The sequence below is a fragment of the Dromiciops gliroides genome, chromosome 1, assembly GCF_019393635.1.
Source record: "Dromiciops gliroides isolate mDroGli1 chromosome 1, mDroGli1.pri, whole genome shotgun sequence".
Lineage (NCBI taxonomy): Eukaryota > Metazoa > Chordata > Mammalia > Microbiotheria > Microbiotheriidae > Dromiciops > Dromiciops gliroides.
Window position 1 is genome coordinate 335,260,970 of NC_057861.1, and position 17,879 is coordinate 335,278,848.

The following is a 17,879-nucleotide window of genomic DNA, read 5'->3' on the forward strand; positions in this document are numbered from 1 at the left end:
TATCTTCTTCTTCTTCTTCTTCTTCTTCTTCTTATGGGCCAATGAGGTTAAGTGACTTGCCCAGGGCCGCACAGCTAGTAAATGTCAAGTGTCTGAGGCCGGATTTGAACTCAGGTCCTTCTGAATCCAGGGCTGGTGCTCTATTCACTGTGCCACCTAGCTGCCCCCTCCTTCTTACCTTCTTACTTCTTACACAGAGTTCCTCTGTTCCTTTAAGATAGAGCTCTGACACTTCCTTCTGCATGGTCTTTTCTGATGCCCCAATTGCTAAAGCCTTCCCTCCCAAACTACCTTGTATTTAACTACTTTGTGTAGGTAGATATAAAACATATTTGCATTTGTTAACTTTATGTTGTTTATATTTTTATAAGCACTTGTGGCCTCCATGATTAGGATGCAAGCTCTTTATGACTGGCTATTGTTTCATTCTTTGTACCTGTATCTCTAATGCCTAGCACAGTGCAAGGCACATAGAAAGCACTTAATAAATAAATACCTTTGGATGGATAGATTGATTGGGCCTAGCTCATCATCCATCTTCAGTGCCTGTCAGAGATATATGATCTGATGGATTAACTCACAGGCTATCTGTTCACCTCCACTTCACAATACTTCAATTTGGTAGTAGATTGCTGGTTTCATTTATCTGGGTATTCCCTCCAATGATATAACTAGTCCTCCATTTATGCCTGCCCATTCTGTGAGGCTCTTGTCCAAGTCCTCCCATGTGCTGGTCACTGAAATACAGCACCCTGTATGCTAGCGGACTTCCTTAAATTCCCTGGATGTCATGAAGACATCAGTGAAGCACATGGGCTATCTTTCCATTGGTTATGTCTTGCACTCACTATATGACCAGCTCAACTTTTTGATTATAGAATTCTTTGATAACATCATTTACTTCTTGTTTGTAATATATTGCAAACTATTCACACCTACCATGCCCTTCTCCTTTGCTCTTTGGGTAATCATCAACTTCAATTTGTTAATCAGTTAATAAGTATTTATTAAGTGCCTATGATGTGCTGGGAATTGTCCTAAGAATGGACGATACAAAGAAAGCCAAAACACAGTCCCTGATCTCAAGGACCTCACAGACTAATGAGTGAGGGGGGAACAACCTGCTAACTACTATGTATAAATAAGACATACTGGAGAAATTGGAGATGATAGAAGGAAGACACTAGCAATTAAGGGGGGTGGTCAAGAAAGGCTTCTTATAGAACATGGGATTTTATTTGAGACTTGAAGAAATCCAGGGAAATCAGGAGGTGGAGATAAGGAGGAAGAGAGGTTCAGGCATGGGGGACGGCCAGTGAAATTGTCCACAGTCTAGAGATAGAGAATCTTGTTCAAGGAATAGACAAGAAGCCAATGTTACATCGCTGAGTATGCTTGTTGGGGGTGAGGGATAGGTGTGGTATAAAAGAAGGGCTAAAATCTTCTGTTTGAATGTTAAAGGATTTTATATTTGAGCCTGTAGGGAATCACTGGGTTTTATTGAATAAGGCAGTGGCGTGGTCAAGAAGATCATTTTGATAGCCACATGGATGATGAACTAGAATGAAGAAAGACACCAGCAGGCTATTTAAATAGTCCTGGCTTAAGGAGATGAGGCCCCATATCAAGGCGGTAGTGCTATAAGAGAGAAAAGGATGGATACAAGAGATATTTTAAGGGCAAAATGGACAGGGCTTGGCAACAAATTGAATATAGGGGGTAAGATAGAGTAAGGAGTCAAGGTTGACACCTAGGTGTAGAGCCTGAGTGATTGGGGGAGTTGTGAGACCCTTGACTACTAATAGGGAAGTTTGGAAGATGGAAGGATTTTTAGGAAAGATAATGAGTTCAGTTTTGGACATGTTTAAGATGGCTATAGTATATCCAGTTTGAGAAGTCTGAAAGGAAGTTGGACATTCAAGTGTGAAAATCAGGAGAAATGTTAGGGCTGGATAAGTAGATATAAGAATCATCAGCATAGAGATGATAATAGGAAGCATGAGAGCTGATGATATTAGTCAGTAAAATAGTATAGAGGAGTTTATTCATTCATTCTCTTGTTTACCTATTTGGCTTTTGTTCCTCTAGTATCTAGCACAATTCCCGGAACATAGTAGGAGCTTAATAAAGGCTTATCGATTGAATTTAAGGGTGGCATCTGGTTGGATGAGAGCCTTCAAAGAGGTATTTTGCTCTATTGAATCAAAAGCTTTTTAGTAATCAACAAAAAATAATCACAGAGGAATTTGTATCTTCTTCCTTTTTCGGTCAAATTGTTAAGCCATTTGGACTATTTACACTTTTTTGTGTCCTTTTTCTTTTTTTAAACTGTGGATTAGTAGGCTGATCTTTTTTGCAGAGTTGTGGTTCTCATTCAAGAGTCCCTACAGTCTTCTGAAGTTCGATTTAATCAATACAATTTTATCCACAAATAGGAGCATCTGAAGAACCATACCATCTAAAGGTAATCTCACAGCGGCACTTTGTGCAAGACCTCTTCCAGGGCAGTGCACATTTTTGTGGAACATTTTACTTGTAGTTTCAAACTGATACTGAGAGAAATGCTGAACAAAGTTTGTCTTTGTGTTTACATCTATCAAGGAATCTTGTGAATATCCTTGGTAGTATCTACCTTGCAAATCCAAAATGTCATTTTATAAATGATGGTAAATGTGATTGAAGCGTTTCATTATTAAAACTTCAAGTTTGCTACTGGCAAAACCATTGGACCAGATACGTATGAAAAAGTTTCTGGGTCTGCTTTGAATTATAGGACCAGAATTGTTGCTCTTTTAACCTGTTACCAGTTACTGAGCTGTCTTCCTAGGGTCAGGTAGGGGAGGGAGCACATTCCTGTCATGAGTAATACTGTAAGCAAATGCCCATACATCAAAAGTACAGGGTTTATTCAGGAGGCCTGGGGTGATCTGGTTGACTGTGGAATACAATATCCAGAGAATATATGAGCTCAAACTTGAAAGATAAGGAGGGGGCAGCTAGGCGGTGCCGTGGATAAAGCACCAGCCTTGGATTCAGGAGTACCTGAGTTCAAATTTGACCTCAGACATTTGACACTTACTAGCTGTGTGACCCTGGGCAAGTCACTTAACCTTCATTGCCCTGTGCAAAAAAAAAAAAAGAAAGAAAGAAAGAAAAGAAACAAAAGAAAAGAAAAAAGAAAGATAAGGAGGTACCAGATTATGGAATACCAGGCCAAGGAGTTTGAACTTTGCTCAGTGGCCAACAGGGAGAAATTAGCATTTTTTTTTAGTAGAGCAGTGACTCAACCAGATATATGTATGAGCAATATTATGAAGAATGGATTTGAATGGGTAAACAGTGATAAGGAGAAGGGGCCTTTATTACCACTTAGGATGATAACAGGGAGAATAGAGAACCAAGAGATGTCAGAATGGAAAGGCAGGACTTATTAATTGATTGAATCAGAAAATCAAGGAAGAAGAAAGCATCGAAGATAACTCCAAGGCTTTGAAAGAGGGATGCAGTAAATGGTAGTGCCATGTACAAAAATATCAGTCAGAAGGACGAGTATGTTTAGGGTAAGATATAAAAACCTCTATTTTGGATATATTGAGTTTGAGGCACTGGAAGGACATGCCAGTAAGTGTTTTCTAGGCAATTGAAGATTAGAGTCTGGAGCTCATAAAAGGTCAAGATGAAAGATGGATATTTGGGAGTCATACACATAAAGATGGTAGCTGAAGCAGTGAATGAGATTGACAAAGGAGTGAAGAAAAGACCAAGGACAGATACAGCTTTTGTTATCCATTTAAAGTAATTTTTATTGGATGAAGATAAAAAGGGTTCAAACCTTTATGCTTTGTACACATGTGTACATTAGTAACTTGATATTTTTTAGTCTACCTGGCATTAATTTTAAGCTTGAATTAAAGTTTAAATTAAATTAAATTAAATTTTCAGCTACTCACATTACACGTTTTTCTAGTATTAAAAAGAAAATCAGAACAGAATTATTCTTTTAAAAATATTCATAAAGATATTTGCATTTGTTGAATAAACTTCAATAAAACAAATTATTACTGTTATTGTATGTTAAAGACAACTTTAAGACTTTTTTCCTTATAGCTATTCAAACAGTGTTTTAAAAATCTTTATCTCGTGTTTATATTACTTTTGTGACCCAAAGAATGAGGGGCAGGTTTTTCTCTCTGGCTCTGCCCCAGAACTTAGGTGTGGCTCTTGTCTAGGATCTCTCCAAAATGTGGGTCCTTCCAAGAAAGGTACTCAGTGCACAATATGAAACAATATGAATATCAGGTATAAGATGGCATTTTATTTCTTCCACCATAAATGCTGAATACACAAAAGAACTCCAAGATGTACATGAAGAAGATAGTAATATAAACAACTCAAATGACCATTTATGGTTATTAGACTCTCTTAAGAGGTAAAAATTGCCCTGTGGGCATGCTAAATTTAGGATATTTTGCACTCACCTCAGACCTGCTCTGTGTGTTCATCTCAAAAGGTTCAAGTCTCTTGGCCAGCCAGAGTATAACTTGGACTGTATTTAATTAATCAGCTACAGAATAATTGATTTAGGGGTTATAATCTTCTTTGAGAAGCCTGAGTAAATGACCATCAGATGGGTAGCTGGGTTGAAAGGATTCCAAAGCTGGAACTTTCAATCCACAGGATTATCACTAAGGCAGGAAAAGACCTGTGTGCTAAGGTTAGAAACACAAAGACAGAAGAAGGCTCACTGAGACAAATGTATTTTCTTGCTGTCCTGGTTGTAGTCACCATTACTGTTGGGAAGAAGGGGAAAGAAATCCCCTTCCTCTCCTTGACAGAAGTCCAAAGTAGAAAAAGCACTGTAGTCAAAAAAGGCTCAGCTTCTTGTATAGCCCACAAAATAGGTGGCTTTTCCTGCTTCAGTGTCCAGTGTCTTCAACACGACCTTCAGGCTAGGGAACCAGGAACAGGGATTAGCTATGTCAGATCTGTAAGGAGCATGTCCTTCAGCAAGGGGCTAGAGCAAGTCCTACAAAAAAGTGGCAGGAAATGTAAGTTCTTTGCTACTACAAAAAGTGCTATAATTATTTTGATGTACAGGGAACCTTTTAAAACTTTTCTTGATTTTCCTTAGAAAGGGGTCTATGCCAAGCAGTGGTATTTCTGGGTCAAAGCACGGACATTTTAATCACTTTAAAAAAAAATCACTTTTGCTTTTCAAAATGCCTACTGCAGGGGCAGCTAGGTGGCGCAGTGGATAGAGCACCCGCCCTGGAGTCAGGAGGACCTGAGTTCAAATTCGACCTCAGACACTTAACACTAGCGGTGTGACCCTGGGCAAGTCACTTAACCCCAATTGCCTCACACACAAAAAAATGCCTACTGCGATACGTCATGATTAATACCCCCTCCCCCCATGAGTTAGAGGATCTTAATAGAAAATATATTCTTCACCTCTTTTTTTTTTTTTTAAGAAATACTAGAGGCTGGAGGTATAAACAATTGTAGGTTGTTATCTAGTCTACTCTTGTCAATGGTAAATTAACGTTCTAAGAAGGTTGTAGCCTGGGGAAAAGGTTACTTAGACTGGGCTGGATGTTGACAATGACTTTGAAGAGTAAGGGCGCTAATCTTCCACTACATGTGACTTACCCCGAGCTTTTCTCTAGCTTCATCTTAGAAAAAAAAGAAGGGGAGGGGAAGCAGCATTCTGTGGAAACTATGTGTTAGTGTGAAATAGTGGTTAAAACGAATGTTCCATGTTATCAAGACCACGGGGATGGCTATAGTCGAAAAGAAAATGGGTAATCATCATACACTGATACACCTACAAGGATACCATCCATCCAAGAAATCAGTCCTGGCCCTACTTTTTTTTTTTTAATATCTAAAAAATTTTTTTTAGTGAGGCAATTGGGGTTAAGTGACTTGCCCAGGGTCACACAGCTAGTAAGTGTTAAGTTTCTGAGGCCGCATTTGAACTCAGGTCCTCCTGAATCCAGGGCCGGTGCTTTATCCACTACACCACCTAGCTGCCCCCTGGCCCTACTTTTAATGTGTTTGACTCAGCTGTGCGTCCAACCAATATGAAGTCTTCAGTTACCAAGTGAGATTAAACAATGAAAGAGACATCACTGCACTTTTAAAAACATTCCTCTCCAGTATGAGCTACTGGTTAGCGAGTAGGGGAGAAATAGGCTTACACGTTTTGTTTGGGGGGGAGGGGCGGGGAGTTTTATTTAAAAGCAAACAAATCCAACCTACAAATTCCTAGTAGTGGAATCAGATTCACTTTTGGCCTTCCTAGGAAAGGTTATGGCAATGGCTTGCAATGAAACAGCACTTATTAAGCACCTGCTACAGTGTGTGCCAGGCAGTACACTAGGTGCCAAACCAATAATTCTGGACTGGGCACGCGCTCCAACCTCCTCTCAGTCCGCCCTCAAGCCCCGGCCTGCTCAGTCCGCGGCCCCGGGCGCATCCGGCCTTCCGGGTTTTGACGCCGGCCAGAAAGGCTACGCGAGCACGTTCCGAATCCGGCCCGGGTTTTTCCCGGCGAGGCGGAAGCAGCAGCGCACGCCCGAGACCCGGGGGAGGGGGCGAGTGGGAAGAGGGGGAGGGGAAGGGCCGAGGGCAGGGGAACGATGGCCGCACAACTCCCTATTGTGGCCGCTACGGCCGCCACCCCGGCGATGGCGAGAAACAGCAAGAAAAGGCCCGCCAGCCCTGCAAACAACGGCAGCGGCGGCGGCTACAGCAGCAGCAGCAAGAAGAGGAAAGTGGGGGCCGCCGGCTTCTCCCAGGTACCGGCTCCGGGAAGCTCCGCGCATGTGTGAGGGTGAAGGCGGGAGGGGGCGGGGGAGTCGTTCCTGGAGCGACTCTCTGAGCATGCGCGCGCGAAGTAGACCCGCGTGTTAAAGGGGGCTGGCTCGCTGCTTGCTTGGGGGAGTTGTCTCTTTGCACCCCGTTCCCCCGAGAAACAAAACCAAATCCCAAGCCAGCCGGGGTCATCGGCTCTTTTACTTTCACCCTAGGTGTCCTCTAGGCAGGTGATGTAGCTGGGCACTGCAGGGAATAAAGGCATTTCTCTTGGGCCCCAATTAGCAGATATGATTTTGGGGATCCTGTACTCAGCTCTTTGACCTATGTGACTCCGACCAAATCACTCCACGCCCCCCCCCCCCCGTTCCCCCCGAGCTTCGAGGGAAACTTAGATTTAGAACTGGAAAGGATCTCGTAGGCTGGTTAGGCCGTTTCACTTAGTTTACAGATAAGGAAACTGAGGCCAAGAAAGATTAAAGGACACGCTAAGGTGGTAAGGGACACAAAGCCAGTGCCTGAATCCAGGTCTGCGGACATCAAATAAAGCTTGCTTCCTCACTTGGGAAATGGAGCTCACTTGGAGGAGAGTAAAGCCTTGTTTAAATGTGAGGAAGGGGGATTTCAATTCAATCAACATTTATTAAGCGCCTCCTGTGTACCAGGCATTGTGCTGAGCCTGATGGTACAAAATGAGGCACAAGAGTCCTTGCCCTCAATGAGCTTACAGTCTAATAAGGGAGGTACTATGTAAATACATACATACGTATATATTTATAAGAACACAAAGCAAGCCTTATACAGGATAATGAGCAAACAAAAGAGAGAAAGCACTGGAATTAAGAAGGGTTGGGGAAGGCTTCCTGTAGAAGGTGAGATTAAATAAGCAGTTTAAATAACTTTACTTTACCTTTCCTGTTCCTGCTTTTAAATCCAACCAAGTTAAACAACAGAAGAGGACATGTGATCTAATAATACAAATGTTAAGATGATAAAAATCTACGTTGGTGAGACCAGTGGAATAGAAAGGAAAGGTCACATATGAGACTCTTTGGAAAGAAAATTGAGCAGAATTTGGTGGACTGAATATGAAATAATGAGTCAAAGATGATCCTAAAGTTTCTAGCATGAGTGAAGTGGGCAGTGCCATTCTTTATCCACTGCTTAAGGTGTATTTCCACTTAAAAGCCCCAATGGTGCCTCATACTCAGTATTTGCAAAACTGGACTCCTTTTTCCTCCTTACTTCTCTCCTCACCAACTAGCTTTTTCCTTCTGCTTCCCCTCCTCTATTTGTGTGTGTGTGTGTGTGTGTGTGTGTGTGTGTGTGTGGCAGTTGGGGTTAAGTGACTTGCCCATGGTCACACAGCTAGTACGTGTCAAGTGTCTGAGGTGAGATTTGAACTCAGGTCCTCCTGAATCCAGGACCAGTGATCTATCCACTGCAACACCTAGCTGCCCCTCCCCTCCTCTATTAATGGTACCACCAACTTTTTTTTTATCACTCTTGATAGAAACTGGGGTCATCTTTGACTCATCAATTTTATATCTGCTAGTTTTTCTTTCAAAAGACTCATATCTGACCCTTCTTTTCCATTCCTCTGCTAGGTTTTTAAATCCACAACACTATCCTAGTTAACTTTTCCTTGTGTATGTTAGCCTCATAATTAGAATGATAGCTCCTAAAAGTCCAAGACCCTAACTTAAACTTTCCTGGGCCTATTTCTCCAGTGCCTAATATAATAGTATGGATATAGCAGTACTCATTCCAACTATGTTTTTGTTCATTGGTTCTCCTGTGTGGAATTTAGAAGAAGGCAGATTCCTTCTGGATTGGTCCAATGGGGTGTATTATTTAAGCTACATATGATTATGGTTTTAAAGTTGGAAGTTATTTTAGAAGTCATCTAGTACAGTCCACTCTTTGACACATGAGGAAATTAAGTTTAGCCCAAAGACATTAAACAATTTATCCGAGGCCACAGTAACGAGTTAGAACTAGCAGGTACACCCTGAATTTTACAGATGAGGACACTGAGGCCTGGGAAGATAATATTAGGTCCTACAAATTCATGACTCTTTTCCATTGCTACAAATTGCCTTAAAGGGACTATTACTTGGTACTTTAACATGTAATATGATGCCATGTGACAGTTCTTCCCTCCTTGTAGTTTTACAAGGTACTATTGCATATTTTTCTGTCTTTCTTACCTTTTTAACATGTACTAACAATAACTGGCCTTTAAATATTTATTTAAATCATCTATAAATGTAAGCTATGCAAAACACTTTATATAATTATCCAGTGTGATCCTCATAGCAAGCCTCTGATTTAGGTATTACTGGTATTATTCCTGTTTTAAAGAGAAGCAATCCGGGGCTCAGAAAATAAGTGACTTGCTCACTGTTACACAGCTAGCATCAGGTGGGATCCAAATCCTGTTCTCCCCAGGCCTAATATTTTTTTTAATTAAAGTTTATTATTTGGAACTTAATAATCATCAGCAAACATGAACATTTCAATATAAAAATAGTGAATTTCATTTATATAGTTTGGATTTTTAAAGTGTATATTGCATTTAAAATGCTAGTTACGAAATAACCTTCATTCCCTTTGTGAATTTGCTTTCTTTGTATTTTTTAATCTGGTCATTGTAGGGGTGTTCTTTTCTTTCTTTTTTCCATCTACTCCCAACACCCTTTCCACTACACAATGCTTCCTTACAAATTGGTTTTTCACATGTTGAGTCATTCATTCAACAAATATTTGTTGAGCCTCTTTCATGTGTAAACTACTCTTTTAGGTTCTGCTGGGGGTGTAAAAATCCATGAGCTATGGTCATTGTAATCTAGTAGGGGAGGAGATAAGATATTTATGGGGATGACTACAGTATTGGGCAGTGTATATTAAGTGCCGTATGAATGGTATAGACAAGTAGTAAATTCCATAAGAATTTACCGGAGGGAGGTAACATTTCTGGTTGGAGTAATTGGTGAAGACTTTGGAGGAGGTTGGATTTGTCAGTCAGAAAGCATTTTTGTCTGTTAAGCATTTATTAAGCATCAACTTAAGTACACCACAGTATGCCTGACACTGCTTCAAGGCTGAGGATGCAGAAAAAGAGAAAAGACAGTTTCTGATCCCAAGGAGCTCACAGGCTAATGGGGGAGATGACATGAAAACAGCTATATACAAATGAGATGTGCCCAAGATCAATTGGAGATAGCAGAGGAAAAACACTAAGGATCTAGAAAGGCTTTGTTGCAGAAAGTGGGATTTTAGTTGAAACTTGAAGGAAACTGGGGAAGTTAGGAGGTGGAGATTTGGCCTAGGCCTTGAAAAGTTGATGTGATTCTAGTGGGTGGAGATAGTGGCCAGAAGGGATTTCCTGGTATCCAGAAGTTGAAAGTGAGTATATAACGAAAAGGGTTTTTTGTATGGGAAAATAATGTTGGCAGGTCCAAATAATGAAATCTTTTCACTTTTTACTTTGGTAACTTTACCAGACCCAGTTTCAGTAACTTATTCTTTCTTCTTCTTCTCCTTCTTCCCCTTCTCCCTTCTTCTTCCTTCTCCCTCTTCTTCTTCTCCTCCTCCTCCTCCTCTTGCTGGCAGGGCAATGAGGGTTAAGTGACTTGCCCAGGGTCATATAGCTAGTAAGTATCAAGTGTCTGGGGCTGGATTTGAACTCAGGTCCTCCTGAATTCAAGGCCGGTGCTTTATCCCCTGTGCCACCTAGCTGCCCCCAATAACTTATTCTTTTTGCCCTTTCTTTTGCTTATTGTATTGCTCTGGATTATAACTGAGTTGGGCATAAAAGACATAAACATATTACAAGGATTTCTGTTTGTCCAGTCATCCATTTTGGATCGTAACTGAACTTTCCAGCCCTGCAGGACCAAGTCTGGTGCTTACCATGAGTGATTTCTATCCATGGTTACTGCTTCTTGTGTGGCTACCTAGTGTGGTACTGCCCTAAGGGCTAACTAAGCATTGAGGTTTCATAAATATTTGTTGAGTAAATGAATGATTCATAATTTTGAGGTAAAGGTAACATAGATCAAATCCTATTATAACAAATTTAAGAGTATATATGGATTCCTTCATTGTGCTGAAGGACTTGTAATAAATACTGTTGGAAATCATAATTTCATGAAGCTTGGAAAGATGGGTGAGAAGCATAGCTACCTTATTTATACCTAGTAAAGGTGGAACTTTGTATACACTTCAATACATTCAGTGAAATTTTTAAGACAGGCACATGCGGTAGGGAGGACTGGCCAAATGAATGGATATCTAACTGTACCTTCTTTCCCTATCTGAAATGAACAATTAAAAAGAAAAAAGTGGGCTATGATGGAATTTGGAGAAGCTGTAATAGAATTTCATCTCTAGTATCTCTGGGAGAAAAAGAAACTTTACTCTCATATTAGGAAAAATTTGTCTCTTAACCTTTTTCCCCTGGCTCAAGTAGCTGTCCCCCATAGCTTCCTGTTTTGGAATATCTGCAGGTGTTTGGCACATGCTGCCCTGGAAAATAGCTTCAAAGTTCCTTGAAGTGACCCTTTCTAACCTAACTTCCCCTATTCCTGCTTCTCTTTCTCTCCATCTTTATCATTCTGTTCCAAGTCTTCATTGTTCTCCTCTGAGTCCAATATGCTACTGGGCACTTTGTTGAATACAGTAGAGTCATAGAATGAAGTCCATGTACTCAGTCTAAAAGACAAATCACAGGGAAGTGTGAGAAAGGGAGAAGTTAGAAAACAGGAAGAATCCAGTTGGGAAATTAAGAGGCTGGAAACTCCTTCAGGGCAATGTAGGTGTGGTCTTGCTCTTTTATGCTTCTTGTCTAATGGAAACACAAGTCAGTAGAATTAGGGAAAGTGAAGAGCCTTGAGGGGTAGAAAGGAAAAATGAACCTTATGCTAAGGACAAAAAAAATGAACACATTTACTTGGTGCATATAAGAGTTAAAAAGTACTTTCTTACAAGAGCTCTGTAGGGGGTGGAAGTATTATTATCCCCATTTTACAGATGATGAAACTGTGACTCTGAGAGGTTAGTGTCAGAGTCAAGTCTACCAGCATTTATTAAGTACCTACTATGTGCTAGGTACTTTGCTAAAGCCTCTACTCTCAAGGATCACACAGTATAATGGAAGAGACAATATGCAAAAAATATGTACAAAAAAGACATATATGGGATAAAGTGGAGATAATCTCAAAAGTAAAGGAGGACCAGGAAGGACTTCTTGAAGAAGGTGGAATTTTAGTTGAGACTTGAAGGAAATCAGGAGTAGGAGATGAGCAAGAGAGGAGTCCCAGGCATGGGAGACAGCCAGTGAAAATGCCCGGGGAGTGGCAAGGACAGTGTTACTGGGTCACAGAGTACATTGTGGGGACCAAGGTATAAGAAGAATGGAAAAGTAGAAAAGAGCCAGCTTACCAAGACTTTAAGAGCTAAACAGAGGATTTTATATTTGATCTTGTCAGTAATAAAGAGCCACTCAAGTTTATTGAAACAGTGAGTGAGGTGGTCAGACCTGTACTTCAGGAAGCTCATTTTGATAGCTGAGTGGAGGATGTGTGGAGTGAAGAGACCAACCAGAAAGCTCTTGCAAGGGGCCAGGGCTCAGGTGATGAGGCCTGAACCATGGTGGTGGCAGTGTCAGAAGAAATAAATGTGACATATCCAAGAGTTATTATAAAGATAGAAACGATAGAACTTGACAAATGATTGGATCTGGAAAGTGGGGAGAGAGATGACACCCAGGTTGTAAGCCTGAGTGACAGGGAGGATGCTGTTACCCTTGACAGTAATAAGGGAGTTAGGAAGATGGGAAGGTTTGGAGGGAAAGATAATGAGTTCAGTTTTGGACATGTTGACTTTAAGATGTCTATTAGACAAATTTAAGATGTTCTCTAGACAGTTACAGAAACCAGTTAGGAAAGATATTTGGACTGGACAAATATATCTGACAATCATTGGCCTGGAAATGATCATTGAATCTATGGGACCTGGTGTGATCACTCAGCAAAATCAAAGTGTTATATGACTTCAGGAACAGTGTTTTTACCATAGTCTCAAAAAAAGAAAAAGTCCAGAGGGAGTGATAGTCAAATTCATTATTTGGGGATGGTGGTATAAATAGACAGCATAGATATCAAATGAAGAGAAATAGGGTGGTGGTTCTTTTCCTTTGATGCTGTTTTCGTGTAAAGCCCATTTCTCATCTACTGGCCTCTAATATACAATGGTTCCCAACCTCTGGGCTATGGACCCCTCAAGACAACAGAGTTATTTGAAGCGGTCTCTGTGCTCACCAAGTTTTGATCTTTAACATCAGCAAAATATACAGTTTGAATAATAGGTTTTGTGTAATTTATTTATACCAAGTAGGAAACATTTTTTCCCCTGGCCTTTCAGAATGAAATATGACCTTTACTGCTGCTCCTTCTGGAATAGGTCATTTGAGTTGTTTATTGTTGGATTTCATAAGGTGTCAAACTTGTTTACTCATCAATCACAGACAAATCCACTTTAAAAGTTCCTGAATCCAGTGTAGCTTTTTGTTATGAGGTATATGTCTCTCTAGCCTTCCCGTGACTACAGTTGGGTAGCAGTTCTCTACTATTGGTGCTTGGCTGACGAAGCCCTGCTGCTAGTCAGTGGCTTATGGATCTAAGGAAGTAACAGAGGGGGAGTTGCCTCTTGCTGAGGCTCATGGTCCAGGTCCAGGCCCAGGCAAAAGTCCTAGTCACAGCCTTGGTCAGTACTCATGAATCTAAAAGGAAGGAATGATCTCTCTTTGTTTCTGAGGTGCAGGAAGACCCTCGGCCCTTGAATTTGAATTCTGAAGCACAGTACCACACTCCTCAGGATATCAGTAGGGCTGCAGACAGTCTTAGTCCCGACCTTAGTCAGCAGTTCATGGATCTAGCAGGATAAAGGAGATGTTCCTGTTGAAATACCAGTTCCCCCTCTCACAAGTCATGCTTATCAGGATATCCTGTGTCAGGCTGGCTGAATTGTCCCAGGTTTGGACAATGATTTGTGAGCTAGGAGTGGGGTACAGGTTAGGGATTCTCTCTATCTATGAAGCATGATGTTCAGTGACTTCCAGTCCACCTAATCTCAACTTTGGTCATCAGCGCACGAACTAAAGGAAGAGACCTGTGACTCAGGCTTGGCTTGTTACCCATCCAGCTAGTTCAGTTGGATTCTGTCAGGAAGGGATGGCTTTATGAGTCCTTACAGGAAGCTTTATTATCAGGGCTGACCCCAGCACCGTCAGTCGCTGGGTAGGCTGCAGTGGTCCAGAGACAAGTGGCTCAGTGGTATCTAAAGAGGGAAGGAGAGTGGGGCAGAGCCCGGAGCAGGTCTGCAACAGGGGGTCAGGCGGTCCCTGTGGGATGGGAGAGTAGATATCTAGGCACTGGCCAAGAGTCATCCAGAGATCGTCAGTGGTTACTCCACTGACTGGGGATTTGAGTGGAGTTTTTATAGGGGTTTTCTATGGCATTCCCCTGACCATCTGAACAGAGATAAGGCATTTCTCCCTCATTTCTGATTGAGGAGAGGGCATTTCCTCCCAAGCATCTGAGTAGTGGTAGGTCTTATCTCCAAATGAAGGACTACACAATGTTCTAACTTCAGACCATCTTGCCAGTGATGGCCTTATGCCAAGGAGCAGGGCAAAGGATGGTAGCTTATTAGAATACACAATTGAAGGAGGCCAAAGCACGAGGTATTTCAGCAAGCTGGCTAGTAAAGTTCTACAGCAAATTAAAACCGTCACAAGTCTGAGTTAAAACATGACAAAAAGGAGTTTAAGAAATACCAAAGAATCATGTAACTACTTATGTATTCCTACTACAGTGGAGGTGTTTTTTTAAAAAAATTATTGGATACTAATTCTAAAATTTGGAATCCAATAATTTTTTTTATTATAAAAAGGGCCCTCAAAAATGCGAAGCATTAACTGCTCTAGGACACTTTTTAACCTTTTGCAAGGACTTCATCACTTGATTGATTGCCTTCCTATCTTTTCTGTTTCCTGTCATTGTCCCTGGTTGACTTCCGTATTCATGCTTTATCACCATCCTCTGATCCTCTATGGACTACTCACCCATCCTCTCAAGCCCAACTCAAATGCCACCTCCCCACTTCCCCCATGAATAATTACTCCTCCCTCTCTCTGATGTATTTGCATCTGCTAGTATTCAGAAGTTACTAGGAGCTGGAGACAAGAAATTGTAATCAGTGAAGAGACTTCTAAGCTTGACATCTTATAGGTTGAGCAGTTTCTACAGATGATAAAGTCCAAGATGTGACTTTTTGGTGGGGGGTGCATATAAATAAAGAGGAGATGGATGTAAAAGGAATTGAGAAGCCTGGGTATTAGGATGGCCATAAAACATGAATATTGAAGCAAAGGTGGGAAGAACTGTTAAGAGAAACAGTTGTTGGGGAGATGGTAGTAAGAGCCTGGGCCAGTGTATTGGGTGTGGACCAATGATGCTAATAAGTCTTATTTAAATAGTACTTTGGAAACTTGAAAGTGTTTCTGTGTGTTTTTTTTTTGTTTGTTTGTTTTTTGGCTGGGCAATGAGGCATTTATTAAGTCATTATTATGTACTAGACACTGCTCTAGGTGCTAGAGATACAAAAACTGAGTGAAGTCCCTGCCCTTGAGGGGCTTATATTCTTTTTTTGGGGGGAAATTGAGTTTAAGTGACTTGCCCGGGGTCACACAGCTAGTAAGTGTTAAGTGTCTGAGGCCGGATTTGAACTCAGGTACTCCTGATTCCAGGGCCAGTGCTCTATCCACCTAGCTGCCCCGAGGGGCTTATGTTCTTTTTCTTTCTTTTTTTTTTTTTTTTTAAAGTGAGGCAATTGGGGTTAAGTGACTTGCCCAGAGTCACATAGCTAGCAAGTGTTAAGTGTCTGAGGCCGGATTTGAACTCAGGTACTCCTGACTCCAGGGCCGGTGCTCTATTGGTGCTCTATCCACTGCGCCACCTAGCTGCCCCCGGGGCTTATGTTCTAATGGAGAAGATAGCACATGCACATATAAATATAAATATAAATATGTACGTATAATTGCATAGACATATACATACACACGTATGTACATATACAAAGTTGATGAGGCTAGTTCTGGAAACGAGGTCACTAGCTGCCAAGGAGCAGGAAAGGCTTCATGACCTGAATGGTGGCACTGGAGCAGGGATTTGGAGGAGCAGAAATGCTGGAAGACCTGTGCGTGTTCCAGGTGTGGGCAGCAGCCAGTGCAGAGGAGTGAGGCAGGAGTTGAGGTGTCGTGCATATGTGTGTGTAGGCTAGTATAGCTGAAGTACAGAGTTTGAGGAGGGGCGTCAAGGATATGACTAGAAACATAGGAAGGGAACAAGTTGTGAAGAGATCTCACTGTCAAATAGAGGAGTTTCTCCTTGATTCACTAAGCAATAGGGAGCGCCTGAGGGCTGTTGGGGGAGGGAGGCTGACATGATCAGACCTTTAGGAAAGTCATTTTGACAGCCTCATAGCTAGTAAGTGTCTCATAGTTGGTAAATATTGGCGTTTTGGTGGGGGTCTTCTATGGAAGGAGTAGATGTAAGAAATATTGTGCATGTAGCCACTTTCCCATCTACTTAATCATGTCCCATCATTATTTGGTTACCTCTGGGTTTATCTCCCTAGTAGATAGCAAGTTCTTTGAGGGAAGGGGCCATGTCATTTTCAGTTTTTGTACACCCATCACATTGCTTTGTACTTTGTAGGCCCTTAATCATGTTTGGTGTTTGGTGAATTGGTTCAGAAGTGGTAGTGGGAGCCTTCTATGGAACAGGACAGATAGGGCATCCTCTGGTGGAGAGTCAGTTTTCCATTAAATAGATGTCAGGAAAAGCTGACAAATGTATTTAGTAATGAATGTTTGTCATTAGTGGAATTGGGATTCAACAGAAAGTGGGGGGACAGGGAGAAAGGTTAAAGTAAAGGTAAGTTAGATAAATGTAAGGGGTATATACAGGGGATTGTATTTGTACTGAAATTAAAGAATGGTGGTGAGTTGAAGAACTGAATGGGGTCAGCAGTACTTAGTGTGTGCAGTGGAAAGGGCATCAGATTTGAAGTCAGAAAACCTGGGTTCATAGCCTGCTATAGATGCTTACTACCTGCATGACCTTGGGCAAACCACTTAACCTCTAACCTCTTTGTGCCTCAGTTTCTTCATGTGTAAAATTGAGGAGAGGAGTTGGACTGGATGTCCCTTCGAACTCTAAATCTGTTATCTTACGATACGATGCTACTCACTGCCTGTGTGATATTTTGGCTTGTCACTTAAGTTACCGTACTTCACTAAGCCTTGTTTTCCTGAGCTATAAAATGAGAGGTTTCTACTAGATTATGTCTCTGATTACTTGCATCTGTAAATCCCGAGTTCAGATGTTAGAGGCAAGGGTATGGTTGTGGGGAGGGAAGAGTGCTAATCTAGTTTGAGAGTATGGCCTGTAAAATTAAATGTGGTCGCCAGTTTGGGGAAAATCAGTTGGGGTTCCTAATATAGTTGTTACTTATAAATTAGAAGCTTTAGCACCAGTTTTGGGGCATTAAACATTTATTAAAGTATATTAAATTTGAGTAAAGAGAGTGACATATCTCTGAAAGTTAAGAAAAGGCCTGTCTAGCCTAGAGGAGAGAATAGAGTTCAGCCTGGCCTGCTTCTTCCTCCAAGTCCTCTGCCACCAAGAGCACCTCTCAGAGAGTCTGCCTGAGAGTAACTGCATGTAGAAGCTTTTTCTAGGTCTGGAGGAGAGGCAGTCCTTCCATACTGCTCAATGCTAGTTGGCTAGCATCATGCAAATCTATTGGTTTACTGGACTTGAGGGTAGTTCTGTTGAGGTCAGAGTTCACACCCTCTGAGAACATACCCTCTTGAGGGCCAGCAGGTGTGTTTGAATTAACTTTAAGTGAGTTAATCATCAAAGCCAGTCAATCTAATCAATCTTAATCCAATCAGTTGGGGGGGGGGCTTTGGATGTTCCCCAAACCCTATTATT

The 17,879-nt window shown here is 41.4% G+C and overlaps 1 protein-coding gene across 2 annotated transcripts in view; it reads left to right on the plus strand.

Annotated features, from left to right (window-relative positions):
- Positions 1-6,452: 6,452 nt before the first annotated feature.
- The window catches only part of INO80C (INO80 complex subunit C), a 57,272-nt gene continuing 45,845 nt past the window's right edge, over positions 6,453-17,879 (plus strand). Inside the window, exon 1 of one of the 2 annotated variants that reach the window (XM_043976952.1) lies at positions 6,453-6,800. In XM_043976952.1, the coding sequence (XP_043832887.1) occupies positions 6,642-6,800 (159 nt within the window). In that variant the 5' untranslated portion in view covers positions 6,453-6,641. The remainder of the gene's footprint in view (positions 6,801-17,879) is intronic. The other variant, XM_043976951.1, reaches the window with a different exon arrangement.